This window comes from Mizuhopecten yessoensis, unplaced genomic scaffold (genome assembly GCF_002113885.1).
Source record: "Mizuhopecten yessoensis strain PY_sf001 unplaced genomic scaffold, ASM211388v2 scaffold716249, whole genome shotgun sequence".
In the NCBI taxonomy this organism is placed as follows: Eukaryota; Metazoa; Mollusca; class Bivalvia; order Pectinida; family Pectinidae; genus Mizuhopecten; species Mizuhopecten yessoensis.
Window position 1 is genome coordinate 25,141 of NW_018480022.1, and position 27,404 is coordinate 52,544.

General features: G+C 38.7%; 1 protein-coding gene across 2 annotated transcripts in view; it reads left to right on the plus strand.

Moving 5' to 3' along the window:
* The window catches only part of LOC110442326 (macrophage migration inhibitory factor-like), a 29,384-nt gene extending 16,906 nt beyond the window's left edge, over window positions 1-12,478 (plus strand). For both annotated transcript variants that reach the window (XM_021485882.1, XM_021485883.1), the window contains one exon: window positions 12,038-12,478. In XM_021485882.1, coding sequence (XP_021341557.1) covers window positions 12,038-12,077 — 40 coding nt within the window. In that variant the 3' untranslated portion in view covers window positions 12,078-12,478. The remainder of the gene's footprint in view (window positions 1-12,037) is intronic.
* Window positions 12,479-27,404: the final 14,926 nt, after the last annotated feature.

Genomic DNA, 27,404 nt, shown 5'->3' on the forward strand with positions numbered 1-27,404 from the left:
TACGTCATAACGTTGGGAAATACCTTCGGTAACGCGAGATCTCGTCAAGTCATGTGACATTTCTCATGGCCTAATTTCCATAAAAAACATGGGTTGGTAAAGAAAACGTTGAAAAATACTTTTCATAATGATCTCTGAATTATGTTATTGATACCACCTAGTGCATAAAGAATAGATCTTTCGATCCATGTGCGACATGTGTGTGAAAGTGACGATTTGTTTCTAAAATATCAGTTTGAAGTGCGCTCCAGGCGCGGGTCGCATATTTCCCGCATATTATAGAGGGCCGGAGTTCTGACGTTAATCGACGACAGACCGATATGAAAAAAGTTGATAAAACGTCAGAATAATTCGGACTACCCTAGTGTATGTTTCCTCTGTCACCCCCTAGGGTATGTTTTCTCTATCACCCCTAGGGTATGTTTTCTATGTCACCCCTAGTGTATGTTTCTCTGTCACCCCCTAGGGTATGCATTCTCTGTCATCCATAGGGTATGTTTTCTCTTTCATTCCTATGTTATGTTTTCTATGTCATCCCTAGGGTATGTTTTCTCTGTCAACCCCTATGGCATGTTTTTTCTGTTACTCCTAAGGTTATGTTGTTTTCTGTCACCCCTAGGGTATGTTTTCTCTATCACCCCTAGGGTATGTTTTCTATGTCACCCCTAGTGTATGTTTCCTCTGTCACCCCTAGGGTATGTGTTCTCTGTCATCCCTAGGGTATGTTTTCTCTATCACCCCTAGGGTATGTTTTCTATGTCACCCCTTGTGTTTGTTTCTCTGTCACCCCCTAGGGTATGTGTTCTCTGTCATCCCTAGGGTATGTTTTCTCTATCACCCCTTGGGTATGTTTTCTATGTCACCCCTTGTGTTTGTTTCTCTGTCACACCCTAGGGTATGCATTCTCTGTCATCCCTTGGGTATGTTTTCTCTATCACCCCTAGGGTATGTTTTCTCTATCACCCCTAGGGTATGTTTTCTATGTCCCCCCCATGTGTTTGTTTCTCTGTCACCCCCTGGGTATGCATTCTCTGTCATTCCTTGGGTATGTTTTCTCTGTCATTCAAAGGGTTTGTTTTCTCTGTCATCCCTAGGGTTTGTTTACTCTGTCATCCCTAGAGTTTGTTTACTCTGTCATCCCTGAGGTTTGTTTACTCTGTCATTCCTATAGCATTTTTTCTATCTCACCCTAAGGGTATGTTCTCTTTGTAACCCCCTATAGCATGTATTCTTCGTCAGCCCTAGTGTATGTTTTCTCTGACATCCCCTAGGATATGATTTCTCATCGTCCCTAGGGTAAGTTTCTCTGTAACTTCCTAGGGTATGTTTTCTCTGTCACCCGTATTGTATGTTTTCTCTGACATCCCCTAGGATATGATTTCTCATCGTCCCTAGGGTATGTTTTCTTTGTAACACCTAGGGTATGTTTTCTCTGTAACACCTAGGGTATGTTTTCTCTGTCACCCCTTTGAGTATGCTTTCTCTGTCACCCCTTGGCTAATATAGTTTCTCTGTCACCTCTAGGGTATGTTTTCTCTGTCATCCCCTATTCCATGTTTTTTATGTAACCCCTAGGCTAATATGGTTTCTCTGTCACCTCTTGGGTATGATATATCTGTCACCCCTAGTGTTTGCTTTCTCTGTCCACTTAGGTTTGTTTTCTCTGTCACCCCTGTGGTATGATTTCTCTGTAAACCCTAAGGTATGTTTTCTGTCATTCCTAGGGTATGATTTCTGTCACCCCTAGGGTATGATTTCTCTGTCACCCCTAGGGTATGTTTTCTCTGTCACCCCTAGAGTATGTTTTCTCTGTCACCCCTAGGGTATGATTTCTCTATCGTCCCTAGGGTAAGTTTCTCTGTAACTCCCTAGGGTATGTTTTCTCTGTCACCCCTAGTGTATGTTTTCTCAGTCGCCCCTAGGGAATGTTTTCTCCGTCACACCTAGGGTATGTTTTCTCTGTCACCCTTTTGAGTATGGTTTCTCTGTCACTCGCTAGGCTATTATGCTTGCTCTGTTACCCCAAGGCTAATATGGTTTCTCTGTCACCTCTAGGGTATGATATATCTGTCACCCCTAGGCTAATATGGTTTCTCTGTCACCTCTAGGTTTTGTTTTCTCTGTCATCCCCTATTGCATGTTTTTTATGTCACCCCTAGGATTTGCTTTCTCTGTTACGCTTAGGATATGTTTCCTCTGTCCCCCCCTATGATATGTTTTCTCTGTCACCCCCTAGGATATGTTTTCTCTGTCACCCCTCAGGTATGTTTTCTGTGTCAATCCTAGGGTATGATTTCTCTGTCACCTCTAGGTTATGTTTTCTCTGTCACCCCCTAGGATATGTTTTCCCTGTCACCCCCTAGGATATGTTTTCTCTGTCACCCCCTGGGATATGTTTTCTCTGTCACCCCCTAGGATATGTTTTCTCTGTTACGCTTAGGATATGTTTTCTCTGTCACCCCCTAGGATATGTTTTCTCTGTCACCCCCTAGGATATGTTTTCTCTGTCACCCCCTAGGATATGTTTTCTCTGTCACCCCCTAGGATATGTTTTCTCTGTCACCCCCTAGGATATGTTTTCTCTGTCACCCCCTAGGATATGTTTTCTCTGTCACCCCCTAGGATATGTTTTCTCTGTCACCCCCTAGGATATGTTTTCTCTGTCACCCCCTAGGATATGTTTTCTCTGTCACCCCCTAGGATATGTTTTCTCTGTCACCCCCTAGGATATGTTTTCTCTGTCACCCCCTAGGATATGTTTTCTCTGTCACCCCCTAGGATATGTTTTCTCTGTCACCCCCTAGGATATGTTTTCTCTGTCACCCCCTAGGATATGTTTTCTCTGTCACCCCCTAGGATATGTTTTCTCTGTCACCCCCTAGGATATGTTTTCTCTGTCACCCCCTAGGATATGTTTTCTCTGTCACCCCTCAGGTATGTTTTCTGTGTCATTCCTAGGGTATGATTTCTCTGTCACCTCTAGGTTTTGTTTTCTCTGTCATCCCCTATTGCATGTTTTTTATGTCACCCCTAGGATTTGCTTTCTCTGTTACGCTTAGGATATGTTTTCTCTGTCACCCCTAGGGTGTGTTTTCTATGTCAACCATAGGGTATGATTTCTCTGTCACCACTAGTGTATGTTTTTCTCTGTCACCCCTGGTGAATGTTTTATCTGTCACCTCCTAGGTTTTTTTTCTAAGTCATCCCTAGTGTATGTTTTCTCTGTCACCCCTAGGGTATGTTTTATCTGTCACCCCCTAGGATATGTTTTCTATGTCACCCTTGGTGTATGTTTTCTCATTCACACCTTGTGTATGTTTTCTCTGTCACCCCTAGGGTATGTTTTCTATGTCATCACTAGAGTATGTTTTCTCTGTAATCCCTAGAGTATGTTTTCTCTGTCACCCCTAGGGTATGATTTCTCTGTCACCCCTAGGGTATGCTTTCTATGTCATCAGTAGAGTATGTTTTTTCTGTCGCCCCTAGTGTATGTTTTCTATGTCACCCCTAGAGTATGTTTTCTCTGTAATCACTATAGTATGTTTTCTATGTCACCCCTAGTGTATGTTTTCTCTGTCACCCCTAGGGTATGTTTTATCTGTCACCCCCTAGGGTATGTTTTCTATGTCATCACTAGAGTATGTTTTCTCTGTAATCACTAGTGTATGTTTTCTCTGTCACCCCTAGGGTATGTTTTATCTGTCACCCCCTAGGGTATGTTTTCTATGTCATCACTAGAGTATGTTTTCTCTGTAATCACTAGAGTATGTTTTCTCTGTCACCCCTAGGGTATGTTTTCTATGTCATCACTAGAGTATGTTTTCTCTGTCGCCCCTAGTGTATGTTTTCTATGTCACCCCTAGAGTATGTTTTCTCTGTAATCACTATAGTATGTTTTCTATGTCACCCCTAGTGTATGTTTTCTATGTCACCCCTAGTGTATGTTTTCTCTGTCACCCACTAGTGTATATTTTTTCTGTCACCCCTAGTGTATATTTTCTCTATCATCCCTAGGGTATGTTTTCTATGTCACCCCTAGAGTATGTTTTCTCTGTCACCCCTAGCGTATGTTTTCTCTGTCACCGCTAGTGTATATTTTCTATGTCACCCCTAGCGAAGGTTTTTATGTCACCCCTAGGGTATGTTTTCTTTGTCACCCCTAGTGTATGGTTCTCAGTCACCCCTAGGGTATGATTTCTCAGTCACCCCTATGGTATGTTTTCTTTGTCACCCCTAGTGTATGTTTTCTCTGTAACCCCTAGTGTATATTTTTCTCTGTCATCCCTAGTGTATATTTTCTCTTTCATCCTAAGGGTATGTTTTCTCTGTCACCCCTAGGGTATGTTTCTCTGTCAACTCCTATGTTATGTTTTCTATGTCACCCCTAGTGTATATTTTCTCTGTCATCCCTAGTGTATGTTTTTTCTGTCAATCCTAGGGTATGTTTTCTTTGTTTCCCCTAGTGTATGTTTTCTATGTCACCCCTAGGGTATGTTTTCTATGTCACCCTAAGGGTATGTTTTCACTGTCATCCCTTGTGTATGTTTTCTCTGTCACCCCAAGGGTATGTTTTCTATGTCACCCCAAGGGTATGTTTTTCGCTGTCACCCCTAGGGTATCATTTTTCTGTCACCCCTAGGGTATGTTTTCTCTGTCACCCCTAGTGTATGTTTTCTATGTCATCCCTAGTGTATGTTTTCTCTGTCACCCCTAGGGTATGTTTTCTCTGTCATCACTAGTGTTTGTTTTCTCTGTCACCACTAGAGTATGTTTTCTATGTCATCCATTGTGTATGTTTTCTATCTCACCCCCTAGTGTATGTTTTCTCTGTCACCCCTTATGTATGTTTTCTCTGTCACCCCTACTGTATGTTTTCTCTGTCACCCCTAGGGTATGTTTTCTATGTCATCACTAGAGTATGTTTTCTATGTCACCCCTAGTGTATGTTTTCTATGTCACCTCTAGTGTATGTTTTCTATGTCATCACTAGAGTATGTTTTCTCTGTCACCCCTAGTGTATGTTTTCTATGTCACCCCTAGGGTATGTTTTCTCTGTAATCACTAGTGTATGTTTTCTATGTCACCCCTAGTGTATGTTTTCTATGTCACCCCTAGTTTATGTTTTCTCTGTCACCCTCTAGTGTATATTCTTTCTGTCACCCCTAGGGTATGTTTTCTCTGTCATCACTAGTGTATGTTTTCTCTCTAACCCCTAGTGTATATTTTCTCTGTCATCCCTAGTGTATATTTTCTCTGTCATCCTTAGGGTATGTTTTCTCTGTCACCCCTAGGGTTTGTTTCTCTGTCAACCCCTATGTTATGTTTTCTATGTCACCCCTAGTGTATATTTTCTCTGTCATCCCTAGTGTATGTTTTTTCTGTCAATCCTACGGTATGTTTTCTTTGTTTCCCCTAGGGTATGTTTTCTATGTCACCATTAGGGTATGTTTTCACTGTCATCCCTTGTGTATGTTTTCTATGTCACCCTTAGGGTATGTTTTCTCTGTCACCCCTAGGGTTTGTTTCTCTGTCAACCCCTATGTTATGTTTTCTATGTCACCCCTAGTGTATATTTTCTCTGTCATCCCTAGTGTATGTTTTTTCTGTTAATCCTACGGTATGTTTTCTTTGTTTCCCCTAGGGTATGTTTTCTATGTCACCCCTAGTGTATGTTTTCTCTGTCACCCCTAGGGTATGTTTTCTCTGTCATCACTAGTGTATGTTTTCTCTGTCACCCTTAGGGTATAATTTTTCTGTCACCCCTAGTGTATGTTTTCTCTGTCACCCCTAGGGTATCATTTTTCTGTCACCCCTAGGGTATGTTTTCTTTGTTTCCCCTAGTGTATGTTTTCTATGTCACCCCTAGCGTATGTTTTCTCTGTCACCCCTAGGGTATGTTTTCTCTGTCATCACTAGTGTATGTTTTCTCTGTAACCCCTAGTGTATATTTTCTCTGTCATCCCTAGTGTATATTTTCTTTGTCATCCTTAGTGTATGTTTTCTATGTCATCGCTAGTGTATATTTTCTCTGTCATCCTTAGTGTATGTTTTCTCTGTCGCCCCTAGTGTATATTTTTAGCTCTGAGCTTATGCCGTGGCGCGGCGTCCGTCCGTCGTCCGTCCGTCGTCCGTCCGTCCGTCCTCGTCCGTCAACTTTTCCTTTAAACAACTTCTTCTGAAGAACGGACAGACCTAGAGTCATGATAATTGGCTGAAAGCTTCGTTGGTAGGAGCCCTACAAAGTTTGAGAACGAAAATGACCTTGACCTGTTTTCAAGGTCACAGGGGTCAAATATGTCAAAAATTTCAAACGACTTCTTCTAAAGAACTAAAAGGTATAGAATCTTCATATTTGGCTGATGGCTTCCTTGGATGGAGCCCAACAAAGTTTGAGAATGAAAATGACCTTGACCTTCTTTCAAGGTCACAGGAGTCAAATGTGTCAGACACTTCAAACGACTTCTTCTGAAGAACTGAAAGGTATATAATCTTTATATTTGGCTGGTGGCTTCCTGGGATAGAGCCTAACAAAGTATGAGAATTTTCTATGTCATACCTAGTGTATGTTTTCTCTGTCACCCCTAGTATTCAGGTGAGCGATACAGGCCCTCTTGGGCATCTTGTCTATGTCACCCACTAGTGTATGTAGTGTATATTTTCTCTGTCATCCTTAGTGTATGTTTTCTCTGTCGCCCCTAGTGTATATTTTCGTATGTTTTCTCTGTCGCCCCTAGTGTATATTTTCGTATGTTTTCTCTGTCGCCCCTAGTGTATATTTTCTATGTCAACCACTAATGTATGTTTTCTCTGTCACCCCTAGTGTATGGTTCTCAGTCACCCCTAGGGTATGATTTCTCAGTCACCCCTATGGTATGTTTTCTATATCACCCCTAGTGTATGTTTTCTCTGTCGCCCCTAGTGTATATTTTTAGCTCGGAGCTTATGCCGTGGCGCGGCGTCCGTCCGTCGTCCGTCCGTCGTCCGTCCGTCCGTCCTCGTCCGTCAACTTTTCCTTTAAACAACTTCTTCTGAAGAACGGACAGACCTAGAGTCATGATAATTGGCTGAAAGCTTCGTTGGTAGGAGCCCTTCAAAGTTTGAGAACGAAAATGACCTTGACCTGTTTTCAAGGTCACAGGGGCCAAATATGTCAAAAATTTCAAACGACTTCTTCTAAAGAACTAAAAGGTATAGAATCTTCATATTTGGCTGATGGCTTCCTGGGATAGAGCCCAACAAAGTTTGAGAATGAAAATGACCTTGACCTTCTTTCAAGGTCACAGGAGTCAAATGTGTCAGACACTTCAAACGACTTCTTCTGAAGAACTGAAAGGTATATAATCTTTATATTTGGCTGGTGGCTTCCTGGGATAGAGCCTAACAAAGTATGAGAATTTTCTATGTCATACCTAGTGTATGTTTTCTCTGTCACCCCTAGTGTATCTCTTCTCTGTCCCCCCTAGTGTATGTTTTCTATGTCAGCCCTAGTGTATGTTTTTTATGTCACCCCCTAGGGTATGTTTTTGCTGTTACCCCTAGTGTATGTTTTCTCTGTCACCCCTAGTATTCAGGTGAGCGATACAGGCCCTCTTGGGCATCTTGTCTATGTCACCCACTAGTGTATGTTTTCTCTGTCACCCCTAGTGTATATTTTCTCTGTCACCCCTAGTGTATGTTTTCTATGTCACCCCTAGTGTATGTTTTTTATGTCACCCCCTAGGGTATGTTTTCGCTGTTACCCCTAGTGTATGTTTTCTCTGTCGCCCCTAGTGTATATTTTCTATGTCAACCACTAATGTATGTTTTCTCTGTCACCCCTAGTGTATATTTTCTCTGTCACCCCTAGTGTATGTTTTCTATGTCACCCCTAGTGTATGTTTTCTCTATCACCCCTAGGGTAGGTTTACTCTGTCATCCCTAGGATATGTTTTCTTTGTCGACCCCTAGGGTATGTTTTCTCTGGCAACCCAACGGTATGATTTTTCTGTCATCCCCCTCTGCTATTACAGTTTCTCTGTCACCCCCTAGGCTATTATAGTTTCTCTGTCAACCATTGGGTATGATTTCTCTGTCATTCGTATAGTATGTTTTCTCTGTCAGCCTTAGCAATTTTTTTCTCTGTCATCCCTAGGGTATGATTTTTCTGTTGCCCCTTTGGGATGTTTTCTCTGTTATCCTTAGGGAATGTTTTTTCTGTCACCCCTAATGTATGTTTTTTTTCTGTCACCCCCTAGGGTATGTTTTCTATGTCATCACTAGGGTATATTTTCTCTGTCAACCCTAGGGTATGTTTTCTCTGTCACCCCTAGGGTATGTTTTCTGTCACCCCCTAGGGTATGTTTTCTCTATCACCTCTAGGGTATGTTTTTTATGTCACCGATAGGTTATGATTTCTATGTCACCCCCTAGGGTATGTTTTCTGTCACCCACTAGGGTATGTTTTCTCTATCACCCCAAGGGTATGTTTTCTATGTCACACATAGGCTATGATTTCTCTTGTCACCCCCTAGGGTATGTTTTCTGTCACTCCTAGGGTATGTTTTCTCTGTCACCCCCTAGGGTATGTTTTCTATGTCACCCCTAGAGTATGTTTTCTCTGTAATCACTATAATACGTTTTCTCTGTCACCGCTAGTGTACATTTTCTATGTCACCCCTAGGGAAGGTTTTTATGTCACCCCTAGAGTATGTTTTCTTTGTCACCCCTAGTGTATGGTTCTCTGTCACCCCTAGGGTATGATTTCTCAGTCACCCCTATGGTATGTTTTCTATGTCACCCCTAGTGTATGTTTTCTCTGTAACCCCTAGTGTATATTTTTCTCTGTCATCCCTAGTGTATATTTTCTCTGTCATCCTTAGGGTATGTTTTCTCTGTCACCCCTAGGGTATGTTTCTCTGTCAACCCCTATGTTATGTTTTCTATGTCACCCCTAGTGTATATTTTCTCTGTCATCCCTAGTGTATGTTTTTTCTGTCAATCCTAGGGTATGTTTTCTTTGTTTCCCCTAGTGTATGTTTTCTATGTCACCCCTAGGGTATGTTTTCTATGTCACCCTTAGGGTATGTTTTCTCTGTCACCCCTAGTGTATATTTTCTCTCTCACCCCTAGTGTATGTTTTCTATGTCACCCCTAGTGTATGTTTTTTCTGTCACCCCTAGTGTATGTTTTCTCTGTCACCCCTACTGTATGTTTTCTCTGTCACCCCTAGGGTATGTTATCTATGTCACCCCTAGTGTATGTTTTCTATGTCACCCCTAGTGTATGTTTTCTCTGTCACCCCTAGTGTATGTTTTATCTGTCACCCCTAGTTTATGTTTTCTCTGTCACCCCTAGGGTATGTTTTCTCTGTCACCCCTAGGGTATCTTTTATCTGTCACCCCTAGGGTATGTTTTCTTTGTTTCCCCTAGTGTATGTTTTATCTGTCACCCCTAGTTTTGTTTTCTCTGTCACCCCTACAGTATGTTTTCTATGTCACCCCTAGGGTATGATTTCTCTGTCGCCCCTAGTGAATGTTTTCTCTGTAATCACTAGTGTATGTTTTCTCTGTGATCACTATAGAATGTTTTCTCTGTCATCACTAGGGTATGTTTTCTCTGTCATCACTATAGTATGTTTTCTCTGTCACCCCTCGTGTATATTTTGACAATTTTCTGTTGGAAATTATTTTTACTTGGTGAGAATTATCCTTGAAGGAGGAAGATGGTTTTAAATTGTAAAATTGGGATTCCTTCCCCAACCCTAGGGGCCAGGGCGGGGCCCAAAAGGGAAAATTAGCCAATATTTCAAAAATCTTCTCCTTCAGACTCAGATGTATTACAGTCATTTTCTCTGCATGGATGGAAAGATTATCAGGGGCTGTATTAAAATTTTAAATTTCAGGACCCCCGAGCTATCCGTTCTCCCTGGGGGAGGGGGTCAAGTTTACTATAGTTTATATAGGGAAACAACGCTTTTGGGTATATTTTGACAATTTTCCGTTGGAAATTATTTTTACTTGGTGAGAATTATCCTTGAAGGAGGAAGATGGTTTTAAATTGTAAAATTGGGATTCCTACCCCAACCCTAGGGGCCAGGGCGGGGCCCAAAGGGGAAAATTAGCCAATATTTCAAAAATCTTCTTCTCCAGACTCAGAGGTATTACAGTCATTTTCTCTGCATGGATGGAAAGATCATCAGGGCCTTTATTTTAATTGTAAATTTCAGGACCCCCGAGCTATCCGTTCTCCCTTGGGGAGGGGGTAAAGTTTACTATAGTTTATATAGGGAAACAACACTTTTGGGTATATTTTGACAATTTTCTGTTGGAAATTATTTTTACTTGGTGAGAATTATCCTTGGAGGAGGAAGATGGTTTTAAATTGTAAAATTGGGATTCCTACCCCAACCCTAGGGGCCAGGGCGGGGCCCAAAATGGAAAATTAGCCAATATTTCAAAAATCTTCTTCTCCAGACTCGGAGGTATTACAGTCATTTTCTCTGTAGGGGTAGGGGTCAAAGTTCAAATGCACTATATGGCAACAAATTTAAAAAATCTTAAAGTTTCACAAGGCCTAGAGTCTTGATATTTCATATTTATAATGCTGAGATGATTGGGTATCAGGTTTTAAAAAAATGTCTGACCTTGATTGACTATCAAGGTCACCAATGTCAAATGTTTAAAAATAATAAAAAAATTTTTAATAAAGAATATTTCGAAAATTGTTTGTAAGACTCACTTTATATTCAGGTATGATGTGGACAGCAATAATGCGCATATTTTTGGCAGAAAAAAAATTGAGTTGACCTGGTCCAGTTTTGAGTTATTTAGGGGTCAAATTTCATATGTGCTATTTCAGGGTAACAACTTCAAAAATCTTTTTCTCAATAACCAAGTGATCCAAGGTCATGATATTTATTGGATATCATGCTCAAGCAGTGGACTATCAAGTTTGATAATATGAATGACCTTCACGCATGTTCAAGGTCACTGGGGTCAATTATGTTAAAATCTTCAAAAGATTCCTTCTCAATAAAGAAGATGCCCAGTGTATTGATATTTGGCCTATAGTATGCTGAGGGAATGGGCTACCATGTGTATGCACAAGAATGACCATTAAAGGTCAACTTTCGGTTTTCGGTAGGGGTCAAAGTTCGAATGTGTAATTCTGTGAAACAAACTTCAAAAAAACTTCTTCTCAAAAACCAAGTGACTCAATGTCATAATATTTATTGAATATTCATGCTCAAGCAATGGACTATCAAGTTTGAAAATATGAATGAGCTTGACCCATGTTCAAGGTCACTGGTGTCAATTATGTTAAAATCTTCAAAAGAATCCTTCTCAAAAACGAAAATGACCAGGGTATTGATATTTGGTCTGTAGCATGCTAGGATGATGGGCTACAATGTTTACTGACACAAATGACCATTAAAGATCAACTTCCGGTATTTGAGAGAGGTCAAATTCGAACATGTAATTTTAACAAATACCAGGACTTTTACTACTGGTGTAAGGGAAGTAACCCTTACAGTGAAAAGCCCGTCAAATTGTTAGCCAACAATTTCTAGTTTCATTTTGTTTTGGTGACTACCCCAGTTCCTGCTTTTTGATTTGGTGTCTACCTCGGTTTCTGGTTTTTTTTATTCATTTTGTTTTGTTGACCTCAATTCCTGCTCTTTTTTGTTTTGGTAACCTCCTCGGTTCCTTCTGTTCTTTGTTTTATTTGGTGACTACCTAGGTTTCCTGTTTCGTACCAATTATGGGGACTAATTAAATGCAAGCCTTCCTCTTTTAAATATATCTCGAATTGTAAATAATGATGTTGTCAGAATTCCTCCACACCAACACAACCATCAACATACACAGCTACGTTATACAATACATGTGATATAATGACGTTATATTTCACTTAAAATGATCAAATTCTTCACTTCTAACGTCATGATACAACCCTCTCTTTGTTTTATCTAATTTCAAATACAGCTGTAAACAAAAGACTTTTTTATTATTTATTCTACCGGGAACAATTGACTGAAAACCTGTATATTCTTTTTCAGGGTATTGGTGCTTTTCTTCGATACAAGAAAATGTACATGACAGCACAACTATATGCCCGCCTAGAAGGTCCTAATGAAGATCGGCTGAGTTTGTTGATGAAGACATGAAGTGATTTAAAGACGCACGTTCTTTTAGTATTAATTCATTTTATTAAATAGACGTTATTTTCATTCTAATTTTCACATTTAAAGAACTCTTATCCAGTAACCTAAATGCTGTGGTATTATCGCCAATATATTAATGTCTAGAATATTGCGTGTCAAACGATTAGGCAGAACATTTGATAAAACAATGACATCGGTTAACTTAAACGATCAAAGCATATACTTTCCTTGCGGCTAGGAGACTTAAATCTACCAGCAAATCAACCTTCATATATTTAATCAATCATTTTACAGTAGTTGTGGTGGCAAATGCCATTTTTGATTCGTAATTTAATTTTGATAAGTAAAAAAAAACAAATCAGGACCTTGAACTCACTTCAGCCACAGGTGTTGAGTAAATATTATATATAATATACAATACTAACAATTGATATCTTATACTTATAGCATATAAAGGGTGTCCTCTACTTTTTAATTCAGTTAAGATTGAGAGATATTAGAAATAGCCAAGTTTGATATGTGTCCAGAAGCCATAACTTCTTATAAAACATAAGTAAAGTATGTATGATGTAAGTCTACTTAAATGAGTAAAGTTGTAAAATTCAAGTCAAAATTTTAATTAGAAAGGATATTATTGAGAAATCAAAACATTTTTCATTTGGAAATTACCTAAAACAACCCCCTGTCTTAATCCTTCGTTTTATATAAACAATCTTTAAGTGATGATTGAATTTCTGTCATTTTTAGCTCACCTGGTCCGAAGGACCAAGGTGAGCTTATGCCATACCGTGGCATCCGTCGTCCGTCCATCGTCCGTCGTCTGTACGTCAACAATTGCTTTAAACGACTTCTTCTTCTTAACCACTGATTGGAATTTAACTAAATTTGACTGGAAGCATCCCTAGGTGGTGGGGATTCAAAATTGTACAAATAGTTGGGCTGACCCCCCAGGGGGCTGAGAGGCGGGGCCAAAAGGGGGCAATTTGGCTTTATTGCTACAAACAACTTCTTCTGTAGAACTATGCACTGGATATCAATCATATTTGATCAAAAGCATTCATGGGAGGCAGGGATTGAAAATTGTACAAATGGTGTGACTGACCCCCCAGGAGGCTGAGGGGTGGGGCCAAATAGGGTTTTTTGGCTATATTGCTTTAAATGACTTCTTCTCTGGAACTAAGTGACAAATATCAACCATATTTGACTGGAAGCATCCCTAGGTGGTGGTGATTCAAAATTGTACAAATGGTGGGGCTGACCCTCCAGGGGCCGGGCTGAGGGGTGGGGCCAAAAGCGGGCAATTTGGCTATATTGCTTTAAGTGACTTCTCTGGAACTAAGAGATGGATATCAACCATATTTGACTGGAAGCATCCCTAGGTGGTGGGGATTCAAAATTGTTCAAATGGTAGGGCTGATGCGCGGGGCCAAAAAGGGGCAATTTGGCTATAATGCTTTAAGTAACTTCTTCTCTGGAACTAAGCGATGGATATCAACCATATTTGACTGGAATCATCCCTAGGTGGAGGGCATTCAAAATTGTACAAATGGTGGGGCTGATCCCCAAGGGGGCTGAGGGGCGGGGCCAAAAGCAGGCAATTTGGCTATATTGCTTTAATCAACTTCTTCTGTAGAACTGTGCCATGGATATCGACCATATTTGGAAGCATTCATTGGAGAAAGGGATTCAAAATTGTACAAATTTTGGGGCTGACCCCCCAGGCTATTAGGACTGGAGCCAAAAAAGTTTATTACTTGGAAATGGTTGAGATTCCCACCGTATAACCATATAAACTATTGCTGAGTATAAAGAGAAGAATGCACAGTTGCTTCCCTAGGGTCTGGCCCCACCCTTGGAGACATAGTCCCTGGGTCATAACTTTGAATCAGTTGAGATCCCATCCCCAAAACTATACATACAAATGCTGGGCATAAAGAGACGAATGCAATCATGATATTAGAATAGACCCTGGGGTCTGACCGAACCCCTAGGGACCTAGTTTCTTAGTCACATCTTGAGATCCCCACCCTGTAACCATACATAAAATTGCTGGGCATGAAAAATCTAATACAGATATGCTACAAGGATTGGCCTTGGGGTCTGGCATATTCCATTGGATCTCATTTGGAGAATATTTTGCCATGATTGCTGAGATATCCAGGTGAGCGATACAGGCCCTCTGGGCCTCTTGTTCATTCTGTTACATATACTTGTCTAATTTATACATGTTTTCAAAAACAGAAATGGTATTATTTTGGTTTTAAGCCCATTTTGAAAACAGCAAACTATATTTGTGATTTACCCTACCCCTTTTGATACCCCCCAGAAATCCAATTTCGGTCAAAGTTTTACCTTAGTTTTTCCGCATGTCAAACAATAGGACATCTTTGAACAAAATAAGGAGGTGAAAATCTGAATATACCGGGGCCCAACAAAAGGCCTTATAGACACTCATCCTTTGTTATATCTTGCTTAAACCAGGCAACATGATGAAAAACCAAGCCATCATTGAAACTTGTATTCGGCTTCAAGTCTCTCGAAGGTTCTCCAAAATTATTTATCACAGGGATACGAGATTAAGTTTGACGCCAGAATTTGCGTTTGAACATGAGAAAGGTTTCATGAATACGGGTCCAGGTGCTCTAGAAAGATTGGCATTCCATGCATAGTGATGTCTCATGTCTTATCCAGAAGAATATGTTTTTTCTCAAACAGTCGAAGACACAAGGAAGAAAGTTTTTAATCGTAGCAATTACTGAAAATCACTTGCATTTTGTAAATACCTTAATTTATTATTCTGGCAAAGTCCAGCAAAACATTTAATTCGCGAAATGAACAATACCAAATATATATGAGTGTGCTGTGCTAATAAAAATATTAGCCACACGAGTGAAATATACTTGTTGTCACTGAAGGATATCCTACATTGTATATGTATTATACGAGTATGACAGACTTATCAGGTGTACGAAACACAAGTGAATTTCAGAAAAGGTTTCAATAAAACAATTCAAATATATATATTATAAATCAGAAAAATGATCCTTACGGATGAAGAAATGTTATAAAAAGAAAAATTCTTAACAACGAGTCTTTAGTACTTTCATCTCTTCTAGGAGTCTGAAGAATCTCCTGGAAGAGATGAAACTACTAAAGACTCGTTTTTAAGAATTTTTCTTTTTATAATATATATATATATATATACAACATCACTTCCTAATAAGCAGATATCGGCAACGGTTGAGTCTAAACCTACAACCTATTCAGAAGCTGTCCTGTCACCTACTATATTGACGGGAAGGCAGAGGATGAGCACACCGGACAGGCCTCAACATTCTAGCAAGAAAATACCAACGCCGCCAAGTAGAATGTTAGGCCCGCGTGATCGAAGGATGAGAGGAATAATATAGGGGCGAAAGCCAGCTAGAACCAAACTAAGAACCACCATCTGATTGGTTAACGCCTTTGTGAACCTGCGTACTCCTGCATGTAAACAATGCAATCGCTAGTTGGTTCCTGTATTTTCAACAATTTCTGCCTTTTTAAAACCGATATGGACTTGTCTTCTTTGCGGAAATCACTAGAGTTGTACATTTGAAAGACGTATGTGAGTTGAACCGAGAGTATCGTTACAAAAAGAGCACAATGCCGTGTAAAAGCATATAAAACATTGCTCTACAGTATCGTCAAATTAATTTTGTTATGCAATGTAATCACCAGTTGAGCAAAAGACTGTCATATTCATATGTGTTATATTTGACTATAAGTAACGCCATGTGTGGACATTTTATTGGCTAATAAATTCTTGAATCAATATAGCTTTTGATCTTGAGAATAAACACATGCAATGCTAGTATGCAATACACACCATTTGTGTTTTGTTCTGTTGTTTTAGAAAAAAAAGTCTTATTTCTAAAATGTGTCGTCAAACTGTCTGTATACACCACATTTGCTGTGATACGGGCTGTGGTCTGTGTTGAAAGCTCAGAAACAGGTGGTGCTTAAATCATACCATCAGACTGTCTGTATACACCACAGTATCTGTGATACGGGCTGTGGTGCTTAGCCAAGAAACTGGTGGTGCTTAAACTATACCATCAGACTGTCTGTTTACACCACAGTTGCTACGATACGGGTTGTGGTGCTTAGCTGAGAAACAGGTGGTGCTTAAATTATACAATCAGACTGTCTGTATACACCACAGTCGCTGTGATACAGGCTGTAGCTCTAAACTAAAAAAACAGGTGGTGCTTAAATCATACCATCAGACTGTCTGTATACACCACAGTTGCTGTGATACGGGCTGTGGTGCTTATCTTTAAAACTAGTGGTGCTTATATTATACCATCAGACTGTCTGTATACACCACATTTGCTGTGATATGGGCTGTGGTGCTTATCTTTAAAACTAGTGGTGCTTATAATATACCATCAGACTGTCTGTATACACCACATTTGCTGTGATATGGGCTGTAGTGCTTAGCTCAGAAACAGGTGGTGCTTAAATCATACCATCAGACTGTATACACCATATTTGCTGCGATCTGGCCTGTGGTGCTTAGCTCAGAAACAGCTGTGGTGCTTGAATCATACCATCAGACTGTCTGTATATACCACAGTTGCTGTGATATGGCCTGTGGTGCTAAGCTCAGAAACAGGTGGTGCTTAAGGTGGCTCCACACTTTCGTAATTAACCAGCGAAATTCGTTGAAACTTTCATATAATGGTTATGCAACTATGTAGAGTTGATTTTATGAAAATCTAAACACTCCGATAGTTAGGGGACTTTTATGGAAAAAATACCAAAAAATTGAATTTTCGTCAATTTTAATATTTTCCGGGTTTTTTTTGGGTGTGACATTGTTCGGAACAATAACAACAATAATAAAATGAAAAGAAGCATTTCTAATTAACCCTACAAATATTTTATTTATCGCAAAATATGTAACACATGTTACACAAAGTGTTTTTTATTGAATTTGAACGGATAAAAGTGATTATCTACAAGCTAAAAGCCAACAGGACACAAAGATCTATACATATAGAATGGGAAATTGAACAAAATATACACAATGGCTTTATAATTAATTTATTTTACATTTTACAATCACTTCGATCCGGGTAAGAGTTATCTTCCTTGAAAAAAATCGGAACTTTTTGCAGAGGGGTGACATTTACACAATGACAGTTGTCCCTGTTTACATATAACAAAAATGATGGAAATAAATCAAAAATATGATATCAAAATTATCAATTTATTGTTCTTTAATGGAACCAAATTACCCTCAGTCATGTACACTTTGGACATCATTCCACAGTCCGCTAACTCACGGTATGTTTATAATTACATGTCAGGTACATATGTGACCAGAGGCTATCGCATGGTATGCCGTTCTCACGTGCACTCACACATGCATTTTATAGGTATCTTGATATTTTACAAAACATTATTTTCACAGAGTAAGTAGACTACATTTGTAAACACGATTTAATCGACAGAGCGAAACTTCCTCAACAGCGAAAATCGTAACGACCTCGAGCTTATGAACTCGTGTTGCACATGTGAGGTCGGTACGTCCGCATTCCATGCGTTTCCTATATGACCTTCTTGAGGTCGTTTGGTCTCATGTCACTATCTTCCCGTGAGTCTGTTTATGTCTATGAATTTGAAAGCTTTATTCCTGAAATACGTGTGATTATACATTTCCCGGTAAAATCTCGATATCGGGTGTTGACATATCATCGGCACGCACGTGTACTATTGTTTACCAGGGGCCTGTTCGTGTATGCGGAGCAACCGGTTTGACCGTTTATAAATGTAACAATTTCGGGTATAAATCCTGGCGGACCTGCAAATGTATATGCAGGCCTTGCAAGGCTTTCTCACGGCTCGCCTGAAAGCAGCATCAGATTACTAGGTCCGACCTTATTTAATAAACGAACAACAGTGGTCCGATCGGTTTGACCGTTTAAACGAAAACGGTCAAGGTGTAACTATAATTTGCACAACGACATTGAATGCCCGATACGCAATACGGAAATGACGACACGGTGTACATGCACATTTCGATCAAGATAATTGAGTCCGAGCTGTACTTTTTCCGGAAGTACGTCACGAAAATGGACGCTGATGACGATGTGTGGAGCCACCTTAAATAATAATATCATCAGACTGCTTTGTTCTCCACTTATGTTGTGGTATTTAGCTTAACAATAGGCCCAGAGGGCCTGTTATGCTCAGCTGAAAATGAAAGCTATCATGGGGAAAATCCTCTCAATAATAGTAATTTTGCAAATATTTCCACATATTGAGTCTTCTTGGTTGAAGAAAGTTCCAGATGATATTATAGAAATCACTAAATCCGCCCTAAGGGAGGAATTTAACGTTGTTTCCTTGGTTACTTCTATGACACCTGTACTGCTGCCCTTTAGTGAGCTAGAACCTTCGTTTATACAATGTTGAGTCATCTTGGTTCAAGGACATTTCATACTGAATTTTGTGAAGTAGGTCAAGGTCATTTCTTAGGTGAAACTTTGTACTACTCTATTCCAGCATACTATTGACCATGCAACTATCAACATCCTTGCATTCTTCATTATTAGAAATGATTGGTTTAAAGAATTTTACACATTTGACCACTATGACCCTAAAAGTAGGTCAAGGTCATTACTTAAGTAAACTTTATACTAGTTATCCAAGCATGTTACTGGTCAACTATCGTCACCCAGGGAGTCCTGGTTATGTTGAAGGGGTTGTTAAAAGGCCAATGACTTTGAAAGAAGGCAAATGTCATTTAGTTGAGGAAAATGTATAGCACAACATCACAGCCTGCTACTGACCAAATTTCATCACCATTTGTGTCTTTGTTTTTCAGGAGAAGTCGTTAAAAGTTTTAACACAATGACCCCTGTGACTTTTAAGTAGGTCAAGGTCATCCATTTGAAGAAACTTGATAACACTACATCTCAGGTACATTATTATGTACTTACTAGCCAAATATCATCACCTGGGCCTGCTGGTAATTCAGAAGTTGTGTAAAGATTTTTATATATTTAAACATATGACATTAAAAGTAAGTCAAGGTCTTCTATTTGAGGAAATTTTATAGCACTTTATCACAGGTACCTACTGGCCAAAACTAATTACTGTATGCCTCTTCGTTATTTAGAAGAATTAATTTAATGGTTTTAAACACAATTGACCCTTATGATCTTGAAAGTAAGTCAATGTCATACCTTTGAGGAAATATTACAGCACACCATGCAAGGTATCTTCAGGTCAAGTATCATCAATCAGGACCTCCTGATTATTCAGAAGAAAGAGTTGTTCAATTTTTTGTTTTTACACATTTGACCCCTGTGACCTTGAAAGTACGTCAATGTCATTTATTTGAGGAAACTGTATAGCACTCTATTCTAGGTACCAACTGGCCCAATATCATGACTATTTCCTTAAGTTCTTAAGACGATGTTCAAAATGTTGTCGGACGACTGATGGACGACGGACAACCTATCATACTATCAGCTTACAAGCACTTCGTGCCAGGTGAGCTATAACTGGTCTTGCTTATACCAGTTGTGCTGTGATATTGGCTGTGGTGCTTAACTATAAACAAACTTGTGGTCCTTTAATTGTATCAGGAAAGTGGGTTGTTTGCATCCAGTAGAGTTTGAACCACAGACTGTGAGCTTCAGTCTGCCACTATAAAAATTTAACAAAAGCCAGTAGACATGTATCGTATATAAAATTAAGTCTCCATCAAAGCTGCATACATGTATAACACTTGTTCTTTATTATTTGCTGTGGTGCTTAGCTTAGAAACAAGCAGCATCGGACTACTGCGTTATATTTTGTGGTGTTATATAGCATGTCAGTATGCAAAAAAAATCAATATGTGAAAACATGAAAAGTGTATTAAATCAATTGATCAATGTGTGTTAATTATTATTCCAACAAACTCTAATCAGGCCATTTCCACTAATTAGATCCCTTAATGAGCAAAAAATAGAAAAAAAATTATTTTGTCAGTTTTCACAAATTAAGTTGCACTTGTTTGAAAATATGAAAAGTGTATTAAATCCATTAATAACTGTGTGTTAATTACTTATAATTCAAACTACCTTAAAAATGAACCATTTCCACTAATTAGATCCGCTTATTAGCCAAAAATATAAATAAATATTTTGTCAGTTTTCACAAATTATGCAGATATGATTTGCTCTGTCATGTGCAACCCACTTTATAAAAATTGACCAAATATGTTTGTAAACTATTTTTTATATTTGACCAGATCTAATGAGTGGAAATGGTCAACATTTAAGATAGTTTGTAAAGTAAATAATCAACAAAACGATGCAGTTTTGCTAACCATATGATTCAGTGGTACATTAATGATGCCAGACTTGAAGTATACTCCACTTATACTGCATTATGGGCTTATAAGAGGGTCAGCTCAGAAACAAATGGTTCTTGGTTTAGAAATGTGTGGTTCCTATTACAAGATAATGGAGTTTTTATTTTATTGTCGCATATTTAAAACAACAAGCAAATTCGTAGAATTTATATCCCCCGCTTGCAGGACATATTGTAGGTTAACATTATTGAGGTTAGGTTTAAACATGTGAGTATCGTGCTGTTGAGACATAATGTATAGCTTAAAACACGAATAGAAAAAAGCCTTATACAGAGGTTAGACTTTTTATTGAACTAGTAGAGACGGCAGAAATGACCTCATCGAACTTGGCCGAGCCCTTAAGGCATTTAACCCTGTTACTAAGTTTGAAGAAAATCGGTTAACATTTGTTGCAGTTGTTGCACGGAAACGAAACGTGACAGACAGACAGACTGACAGACGGACAAACCCAAATTAGTATCCCCCGTTTCGGTGAAAGCGGGGGATAATAAACATTAGCACTGTAGTGGTATAAATGCGACAAACATTGGATACAAATAAGAAATGACAAGAATAAACAACATACAGATAATTACAAAGTTAGTTAAGACATGACATGCAAACAGAGGCAACTTAATAAGTGAAACAATTAAGGTACAAAAGCAGAGAAGCACGTAAGTAATCACAGACAGGTAGCATTTGAAGTTAAATTAATAAACTGGAGTTAAATAATGAATACTAGTATGTTACACTAGTATTACTGACTGAGGGTTAAAGCACTATGACAGTGTAATATACATACATGCTAATATAGCAAAGTGTGAAATGTGGCAGGATATACACTTAAATAGTACGTGTAATTTAAAATAGGGACGATGATGTCAATTTCAAATAAAAATTAGTAGATCTAGAAGCATTTAATTAAAATATACTGTGTGACATTTAAGATTAGGGAGCATATAAAAGTATACAAGACATACTTGACATTAAAAAGTTATAACATAGTTGCAGTAATGTCCCTTGTAAAGTGTGATCGTGGTTGTGGTTTACAGCTAAAGAAACCTGGTTCCATATATCACTTGTATACTGTGATAAGGGCCGTGGTTCTTAGGTAAAAAAAAACCACGTGGTTCCTAATATAACCATTGTATACTGTGATAAGGGCCGTGGTTCTAAGGTAAAAAAACACCATGTGGTTCTTATACTGTGATAGGGGCCGTGGTTCTAAGGTGAAAAAAGCACGTGGTTCCTAATATTACACTTCTTCACCATAGTAGGGGCTGTGATTCAAAAGTGGAAACTCCTAATCAAACCCTTGTATACTGCATTAAGGGTAGTAGTTCTAAGTTGAGAAAACATGTTGTTCCTCATATTACAATTTTACAACTTGTGTGTTAGGCATCATGGTTCTTAGGTTAGAAAAACCCAAGAGGCCCAATTGGCCTGTATCGCACACCTGAAATTAATCTCTCACTTGTAGCCTTAAAGTGGACTCAAATCTATGACTAAGTCATTCAAAAAAACATGTAAATAGATTTAAACTCATTTTACCTCGTTGACCTTGAAAGTCTAACAAGGTTATTAAGTTGAATAAACTTCATAGCCAATCATCGGAGCATGCAACTTGCCAAATACCAACACCATAGTCTATGTAATTTAAACATGAACAAATGTGATAACTCATCATCTGAACAATATCACCATCCTATCCTTTTTGGTTATTCAGAAAAGGATGTTTAAAATTGTCAGCACCTTTGACCCCTGCGACCTGGAATATTGGTGAATGTCATTTCTTAGAACAATCCTCATAGCATATCTGAGCATGTTACTGCCCGATCATTCAGAAGAAGTTGTTTCAAGTTTGTTATAACATACATGGATTTGACCCCTGTGACCTGAAACATGGTTAAAAAGCATTCATTTTAATGCACTACTACATGTACCCCTTCATCCATGCATGCCTCTGGCCAAATATCATAGTCTTTGGCCTTTTTTGATATTCAGAAGAAGTTGTAACGTTAACATTATATTATATTATGTATATGATACACAATAGGTGAGAGAAAAAGAATTAACCCCCTCCAGGTGAAATTGAGAATCTCAACCCCCAAGAAAAGATTCTCAAATTGCCAAACACTCTGCAAAGCTTCGTGTTGGGCAACATAAAAATCTTTCCCCGCGGGTAAAGATTCCCCTATCTCGCCCTCGGGTGATGTTTTTTTTTGGTTGTCAAATCCGAGGCTCTGACCACCAAAAAACATCACCCCTCGGGTTGGAGATTTCTCTCTCACACCCTACGGGTAGGGGAAGCTTGTATTATTCTCCCACCCTTCACGTTTTAGCCGGGAAAGATCAGCTTGTCATCCCCTAGGAGGAGATAGTCTCGTGCCGATTAGCACGTGTTCAATTGTGACATCATTAAAATGCGTCATCGGTGGAGCTGTGACTGAAATAATAGGATGGGAGAAAAATAATCATCCCCTACCTTGAGGGTGTAACAGAGAAATCTCAAACCCTAGGGGGAGGTAGTCTCGTGCTAATTAGCACGTGTTCAATAGTGACGTAAATAAAATGTGTAACCGGTAATTGCGTCGTCATCAAAAGTGAATGACGATATTCATACCCCATATATGTTTTTGTTTACAAACATGGCAGACTACTGTCGGTGGATTTATGACTGAAATAATAGGATTGGGAGAAAAATAATCATCCCCTTTCTTGAGGGTGTATCAACTTTTTTTTTTAAATTTGTCGGCAGAGCCGAGCGGGCTTCATGCAATATGGATGTAACCGATTTGCATTTATACCGGCATGAACAAAGAAAAAACGCCGTTCGATCCATATATGATGGCGTATTATTATGGCGTCACAATGGAAAGCCCGTCAAAACGTCGTTTGACTGACTGACGATGTTGCCGTCCGAAAGTTACACCACCTTATAGGAACATAAGTGTTATTTTACAAGCTTGCCCTGAAGGTCTTGCAATAATTGGTATACCATCCTTTTTCTGCTCTCTCCAAATATGGCCTTAGTTTGTATAAACATCATCTAGAAATTTTGCTGTAGTTAAGTGTTGTACGTGAAATGTCTATGTCAATTTTTAACGAAATTTTGGTTAAGAGGTAGGAGAAAAAGAATCAATCATTACGTAGGCATGTGTAGAACATCCATATCCCATACACCTATATATAATAGACTCTATAATGTTACAATATATGGCAAGTACTTGTGTGTTGTGTGTTTTGTTTGCAAATCGACACTTGCCATATTTGCAATACAAGTACAATTTTGTTTTGTTCAACTCCTTCATAGCAAAATACAGTAAAACCTCGATTGTACATGATATTAAAGATATAATTGTATTTTTTCTCTTTTGTATCTTGTATGGTATACAATTGTTTGAACGCATCTCTCTTTTACTGCACATGCATGATTAAATATTTTACGACTGACATGCTTCAAATAAAACGAACAAGTTCAAATAACTACTGAAAACTTTATTAACATATAGATTCCTACAAAACAAGATCATGGCCATGTACTTCATTCTCCTGAGACACACTATTTTATCACTTTCATCATACCGTCTACATATTCACTGTAAGAGTCAAGAGGCAGTTCAATATAAACTATGTTTACGAACTCGTAGCTCACCTGGCACAAAATGCATGTTTTCTCCCTTTTCTATCCTCATCTTGACGGTTATTGTTTTGAGGAATGGAAGACAAGGGGCATTGATTATTTGCTGTGTGGCTCATTTTTGAGCATGGCAGAATTGTTTCTACGGACAGGAGAATAGACAAGCTTCTGACGCCTTGAAAAGAACCTCTATTGGATGGGCTTGTTAATCTTGACGGGAAGCTCACCTAAGAGAAGGAAATTCTTATTTCAAACGCATGCTGTCTCGCGGCCATTTCTATCACACGGGAAAGGTTTCTAAAGACAATTCAGAGGAAAATGTTAAGTTAACACTGACAGAGACCCCGTGTGCTGAGGTATTGCGCCGCACAACTATGACACTTAGAGACAAAATAAATGTTTTGCAATTAATTGTACCCATGGCAATAGGGTGGTGATCCAAATCATATCTCTATTGTGACACAGGGACTAAGTCACAAGATGCGGAAACATGTACACTTTTGAAATGTCACCTCCTTAGAATGTTTGTAACCAAATATGAGATATTTATATCAAAGTTTCAGAGAAAACGTCTCTTTAAACAACACCGACACATAACCGTTAAACAACAGCACCCCCAACCCCCTCCCACCCCCTCCCTCATTTTATGGTCAACATATAGGGAGGAAATTATCGACGGACAGCCGACAAAATGTGTGACCTCTAAGGGCCCATGAGCGGAACTCAAAACATGGCAATTGGATGTTGTTACTTTTTAAATGAATATTGTGCTCATAATGGGTAAGATTTGTCTGGAGGGGTGCGATAGTTTTGAAACTATTTCCCTCGGAAAATGCGGGAAATTGAGTGACGTCGTAGGCGGGGCCTGACCGAATATTGACCAATCAGCGCAATCGAATTACGTCGGCAATTTCAGTTTTGTTAATAAAGTGCCCCATGTTGAACATTTGTTGTCTAATAATATTTAGAATATTGTAAGGGAGTGTTTGTATCGGTATAATAAAACAGTTGAAGTATGGGTATTTCGGGATATAGCAAGTTTATGATTCCCCTCGTCCAGGACTATTTCCCTCGGCTTCGCCTCGGGAAATAGTCCAGGGCCCGTATTCATGAAACCGTACTCATGCTCAAGCATGGATTCTGTGCTCAAAGCAATTTTCGTATAACTCACTTAAATCATGTCAAACGATCAAAAAGTCAAATGTAAAGATTGAAAACAGTTTTCGGGCTTAAGTCTCTTCAATATGTTTTCTAAACCATTGACAAAATAAGATTTTTTATTAATTTATTCGGATTGAGCACAAAATCCATGCTTGAGCATGAGAACGGTTTCATGAATACGGGCCCTGGCCTCGGGGGGATCATAAACTTGCTATATCCCTCATACCCATACTTTAACTGTTAATTGTTCTGGCTTTGCATTTGCAAGAACTCGCAATCGGCGAGATTACAGGAAGTCGCTATCAAAGGGAGCTGTCATGCAATAGGCCTACAATGTTAGTCGCTTGTATCACTCCTGGTTTAATAATATACACAATTAATAAGAAATCTCTCGAGTTGTGTTCCGTTTCTACCGTTTTGAATGCATCTTGTCGACTGACCCAAACTTCGTGACGTAACCTATTTTGACGATTTTTGTCCCTCGTGTCGTTGATACGTGAAGTCGAGTTTTGACATGCATTATTGGTATTATTTTGCCACATCGTATATATTTATATTCAGCTTTGTAACGATACAAAGACTTATTACCACATCGATGCTTGTCGGCAATAAACAGTATTAAACACGTAGAATTATTCGATGACGGCCATCGATATCGACCTTGTTCGATCAATTTTGACAGAGGCTTGACTGATTCCGATCTTACAATGGTGAAATGGCACAAATGATAATCTGTCTTATGTATGTTCACCGATGACAGTAGTTCGAACTTTAATATTGATTTTCCGTATAAGTTGATTAAATGTTGAAGGATGACAAAAATGTATGCTGGTGTAGATATACACTCGTGCTGGTGCACTATGATGATTCGTCCTAAAACAGTGTTTTGTGTTCATTTATTTCACTTCACATTTACAAATTATTAAGAAATTCATTCGCATATAACAAATCACCAGGGAACCAATATATGGAAAGTATCATGACATTAATTGATGAGATTTGATAGGGTGGTGTAAAAGGACGCAAACATTTTATATTTTTCTGATTTCAACCAAAGTTTTCCCAATCGATCATTTTTTTAGTATCAAAAAATATCCATATTTTAAAGCTAAAAACTAAAGCTCTTGTCTAGGTCTGCAACATGCATTTGATAACATGAATTTATAATATTGAAATGTTGTATATTTTAGTGTTCATTCAAAATTTTCTCTTCAAAAATTGTATTTTTTTTTATTCCAAATGACAGGGAATCCTTGTCTTGTATAATTTTTTCGAATTTGTAGCAAAGTGATGTCATATTTCCCCTTTTCAGAAAATGGTCCAATTCTGAAATACCAGGTAACATTCATGCATGAGCCATTTATAAACAGGGTTCAGGAGTATATAAATAATAAAGATTTTGTGCTTCCCTTAAGCCTGGTCAGCATAGCACCAGTTACACCATGCCCCCTTTACCTATATACACTGTCTGTAAAAGCAGGGACAGTGACACTAATTGAGCAGCAGATTTTGGAAATTATTTGGTGCACTGATCCTACAGAAGGTCAGTAATACCAAACACCCAGTCCATACATGACCAATTTTCATCCTTTTTGTCAATGGCTTAGTTCAATTGTTTGCGCATGCACACAGAAAGGCAAAGGCACAAGTTGCTACTGCTACGTAAAAGAGGATGCTACAGAAATGCTTTTAATTCCCAAAACATTTAATCCATTGCTATCACATCAAGTCCTAACTGACATTTATGCGAAAATATCTTAAAATTTTCGGATAAAAGCATAGTGGCATGTTACTTCAAAATACAAGATACAAGACTTCACAAGAATAACTATTTTACGTTGAATATATGTCATAGTTAACATAAGCTCTCAGGAGCTTGTATTTCGACAAACATATATATATATATATAAAAATGGTAAAACGTTGGAACAGTGTAAGGCAAACAACAAATGTTATCACAAGACACCTACGTTGGAAGGATTAAGACAAAGAGGCTAAATAATCATGCTGTACAAAATTTGGCACTAAAACAACTAACTTAAAAACCAGTCCAGAGGGCAGGTGATTGG